Below are 5,194 nucleotides of genomic sequence, written 5' to 3'. Positions count from 1 at the left end.
TTTTAGCTTGTTGACTCAGCTAAAATGGGCCGGTACGTAAAATGGCATTTTTCACAAAAATCAATGTTTATTTTTAAATTTTATTTATTTTTTATTTGAAAGAGCCTGTCAATACATTGTTCATAAGCATTTTTCTTTGTTGGTAAGATCACTTATATTTGCCTCATCACCCTTATTAATTATGAATGAAATTCACTATGCCATGCTAACTTTCTGCTCAATCGCCCAGACACATTGCTTGTAAAGCTCTGTCCCGCCCAAATTCACAACATCAGACCAATCAAAACAATTGTTACATGTCAAGAAGTGTTGTAGCAACAATGCAAGATCAGTTATTGTGATTGGCTGTTAGATTTTAAAGAGCTATGATGCTCCAACCTTATCTGGCCCATTTTACCTGATGGCCCATTTTACCTGACTTCACCCTACGTCATTAATATGAAGTGCTTGTTTTGCAGTTAATTATGCACATGATCCGTTTGATCCCAGAAAGGAAAAAAGGATCAATGCGCAGCCTCCGAATATTGTTATTGTAAAAATATTAAAAAATAACAACTATTATAGCTAATTTAACAGGACACAGACAGACCATCATGGACGAATCCAGTCCAGAGAAAGAAACCTGACAGGTGGACAAACAAAGTCTGGTTGTTGATGAGTTTATTAAACAAAACCTGAGAGAAATGAGACGAACAAAACATGAATGTAACATTAGTTCAAATCAGTTTCAGTGTCAGTGTTAATTACACAGTTTCTGTTTGAAGGAAAGTTTTTTCCACTTTTAGACTCAAACTTATTCTGAACTTTTAACACAGTCTTTCCAAAAACAAAACAAAACAAATCAACAAAAAGAAGTGGTGTAGCTGCCGTGGTCCGTCTGAATCCACCTGCTTCAGGTGTGGACGTCACCGCGCCTCCTTGGCCTGCAGCTCTCGGACGACGAGGATGCGTGCGAGCATGGCGTCCATGGTGGCGTGGTCCAGCGGCGTGGAGGAGAACCACAGCCGGCTGCTGGGAGAGCAGCGGCGCTCCGGCTGCAGGTGGAACAGGTCGGAGCGCCGCCTCACACACTCCGGGCTGGAGAGGAGACAGAGGAGAGTCCTGGTCAGGCTGTCGTATCCAGCTGCTGCTGTGTGTCCTGTCTTACGTGTCTGGACGCCCCTAGTCTCTTGTTGATGACAGATAAGACTACACAGATATCACCATGGTAACATGGTAGATGATAAATAACCTTATCCACCGCTCCATGGATTCATTTCTCCGGTGGACACGGCCCCTTTGCATACAGTACAGGCCAAAAGTTTGGACACACTCGATGCATTTCCTTTATTTTCATGACTATTTACATTGTAGATTCTCACTGAAATTCCACTAATGAACCCTGACAAGGCTTCACACCACCTGTGAAGTGAAAACCATCTTCAGGTCAGGTTCACCTCTTGAAGCTCATCAAGAGAAGCCAAGAGTGTGCAAAGCAGTGATCAGAGCAAAGGGGGGGCTACTCTGAAGAAACTAGAACTGGTGGGGGCAGAGATAGAGGAGGAGGAGGAGGAAGGAGAGGAAGAAGAAAAGAAGAAAGAGAAGACAAAGAAGAAAGATGTGTTTTCAGTTATTTCACACTTTTTTGTTAATTCCACATGTGTTCATTCATAGTTTTGGTGCCTTCAGTGAGAATAAAGGAAACACATTGAATGAGAAGGTGTGTCCCAACTTTTGGCCTGTACTGTATATGTAAAGAGAATGTATTCTATGAAATGTCAGAAGAGGTATTTTTTTCACAACACCCTTGACGCAGTCAGACGGCACCCACTTTGAGAAAGGCTGCTCTATAGAAGTGATTGCTGGCAGAAGATAGAACTATTTCAGACTTATAGTCACACAAATATTCCGCTTACTTCTGCTTTAACATTGATAACTAAAATAAATAAATAAAAATGGTTAAAAAACAAACAAACAGTAAATATCAGCACAAGCTGCCTGTGATGACAGACACACACACACACACACACACACACACACACACACACACACACACACACACACACACTCACCACTTGGAGAGGTAGAACTTGTAGAATCGGACCGGGCAGCGTAGAGGGTTCTCCGTGTTCTCCATCATCTGCAGGACGTTCGCTCTGTTCTGATGTTTCCTTCGTCTTTTAGCTGGAACGCCGTCTCTATCTGACAAACACACACACACACACACACAGAACATTGAACTACAGGGCAACTCTGCATCACAAACACATCCGGTATGAGAAGCTCTGTAGATTTGTCCTTGGATGTCCTTTTCTTACTCATCACTGCACAATGTCCACTAGACTCAACTGGCCAACATTGAACATGAGAAGACACATGCACTGGTTACAGCTGATATACAAATGCATTTATTTTAATTACCCATCCTATCTACAGTGTTGGGAGGGTTACATTTAAAATGTATTCCCCTACAGATTACTGATTACATGACCCAAAATGTAATCTCTAATGTAATTAGATTACTCAAGTAAAGTAATGTAACTTCATTACTTTCTGGATTACTTTTAGATTACTTTAAAATCGCCTGCCTAAGCGCCTTTGACTGGGACACTGAATTTGCTTTGAATGATCTTACACATGATCTTACTGTAGGCTACCGTGGCTTTAAACAAAAGCATTAATAGGCTACATGTGTTTGAATTTGTCAAACCACAGTTTAATTTGTTATTGATCATCCAGCCGGTCCAACCCGACCAGAAGCGCTGGTTTGACCCTGGTTCGTGCCGAAAATCTGAGTCGTCAGGCCGGGCTGGGCCTCGGGCGTCATCTCCTTTTTTATTTTTTTATTTTGGCCGGCCTCGCCTCGTAATAATTAATGCTAGTGTGTCGGTCCGTGTCGGGTCCGGGCTTCAACAACTGCGGGTCGGATCTGTTACAGCTTGATGAGCAGGGCGAGTGTGACACAAAAACTGTAGGCCTACTTAGGCCTTTTACAGTCTATGACTTAGGCCTACTGTAAACTTACTGCTGAAGTCGGTGTGGTTTTGGAAACAGCGTGACTGACGTTACTGTTAAACATGCAGCTCATCATAAACACATGACAGTCCAGGATCCTGTTAAAAACGTCATCCTGTCGCAGTTCATTCATGTTGTTTACCAGAGACCGGACATTGAAGAGGAATATGCTGGGCGTCCCGATAGCGCCACTACCAAAATGAAGCCAACTTCACCAGTGACGGCCGACGAGTTTAGTAGCCTACTCTGTTTTGTCCGTCCCTCTCCCTTATAACTTCGCCACAGTGCAACAAGCGTCCGTCAGTGCAACCTGCGTGTGCGGTAGGCTAAAGTAATCCAAGTAATCCTTTTTAAAAAAAGAAAGTAACTGTAATCAGAATACATCAATTTAAACTGTAACTATAACGGAATACAGTTACTCATATTTTGTATTTTAATTACGTAACGCCGTTACATGTAATCCGTTACTCCCCAACCCTGCCTATCTACAGCAGTATCTTATACCATATACAACAAGTTATCATATCAGACATTCATCGCAGCCATTTTTTTCTGTTCCCAATGTCTTTAAATCATTTGGTAGAAGAGCTTTTATGTTTAAAGCACCTGCAGATTGGAACAACCTTCCTGCTAATATCAGATCCAGTTCCTCTCTTGGTATTTTCATGCTCTGTCTTCTCATCTCATGGTGACCTGTTCCTGTTTTCACTGAAGACGCATTTCTGATTTTTTGATCTGTTACTAATCATTATATACTGTCATTTTAGTCCCAGTGTTGACCTTTGTGGCCCTACTATGGTTGTTTTGTTTTGTCCCAATGTAGTTACAATAACTGTGGTTTGTCCTTGTTTGTACTATTGTTTTTGTCTTTTGGTTTGTTTGTTTGTTTTGTTTGTTTATTTGTCTGTTTGTTTTTCTATATTGTTGAGAACATGTTTGTCTGTTGAATCTATGTTTGTCTATATGTTTGGACCCCCTCGAAAACGAGATGATACATCTCAAGGGGTTTTATCCAAATAAACAAATTTCAATCAAGCTGTGAGCAGCTGAACTGAACCGGAGCGTCTCTGGTACCTGTCTCGGCCTCGGAGATGCAGTCGGGCCGGTAGAAGCGTAGGAACGTGGTCTTGGTCGTGGTCTTGGTCTTGGTCTTGGTCGTGGTCTTGGTCGTGGTCGTGGTCTTGGTGTCGTCGGCCGTGGATCTGGCTCGGCGGGCGACGTGGGCGAAGGACAGCTGGCGGTGCTGCTCCACCGTGGTGAAGCCGAAGTATTTACAGCAGAAGAACAGCAGCGTGTTGAGGAGGACGATGGGGGAGTACGCCCCCAGCTGCTTACAGTCCCACAGGAAGTCCTCCTCCACCCGGGAGTGGACGTAGCCTGGAGGGGGAGAGAGACAGAGACAACCGGTCCATCAGAGACAGGAAATATTACACTTCATTTCATTTTTCATTTTATTGTTTATTTGACGAGGACAATGCACAATTAAACAATGTAAATGTGCCAGATTTAGCTTAGAGCTCATTTCCATCCATAGTCATCACATTTAAAGACTGACAGACATAGTACCATACAAAAAAACAACTATATAATGTTTTTTCTCTGATATTTAAAAATGTATTTACTACTATATATTTAAATACTGGTTAAATACTTATTGGTTCTGGTCCTTTTCTGGTTTAGTTTTGCGGCAGTGGCTCAGGTGGTAGAGCGGGTCGTCCAATGATCAGAGGGTTGGCGGTTCGAATCCCGCTCTGTCCCGGTTGCTGCCGTAGTGTCCTTGGGCAAGACACCTTACCCACCTTGCTACTGATGGGTCGTGGTTCGCGCCTTGCATGGCAGCTTCCGCCATCAGTGTGTGAATGTGTGTGTGAATGGGTGAATGTGATGTACTGTAAAGCGCTTTGGGTATCGTTCCGATGGAAAAGCGCTATATAAATACAGACCATTTACCATTTACCATTTATGTTTGTTTTCTTGCTTGTTTGCTTGTTTGTTTGCTTGTTTGTTTTTTCATATTGTAACAATGTTGGGTAGCTTTACTTTTTTTTTTGTTTTTGTTTTTTTTGTTTTTTTTTTCCCCTCCTTGAACCGCCACCTTACCGTGGTGGAGGGGTTTGAGCACCCGAATGATCCTAGGAGCTATGTTGTCTGGGGCTTAATGCCCCTGGTAGGGTCTCCCAAGGCAAACAGCTCCTAGGTG

At 42.8% G+C, this 5,194-nt stretch overlaps 1 protein-coding gene across 1 annotated transcript; it reads right to left on the bottom strand.

The window, feature by feature from the left end:
* Positions 1-776: 776 nt before the first annotated feature.
* LOC146977852 (zinc finger MYM-type protein 4-like) lies at positions 777-4,384 on the bottom strand (the record flags this gene model as incomplete). The annotated part of the gene is made up of 3 exons (XM_085790523.1): positions 777-1,077; positions 2,052-2,181; positions 4,069-4,384. Coding segments are annotated over 3 exons (618 nt in total), but the record flags the coding sequence as incomplete, so codon positions are not given.
* Positions 4,385-5,194: the final 810 nt, after the last annotated feature.

This window comes from Trachurus japonicus, chromosome 11 (assembly GCF_045865225.1).
Source record: "Trachurus japonicus isolate A0001 chromosome 11, Traja_1.0".
NCBI classification, from domain to species: domain Eukaryota; kingdom Metazoa; phylum Chordata; class Actinopteri; order Carangiformes; family Carangidae; genus Trachurus; species Trachurus japonicus.
Note: the sequence above shows the minus strand (reverse complement) of the source record. Positions and strands in the feature narration are given on the sequence as shown.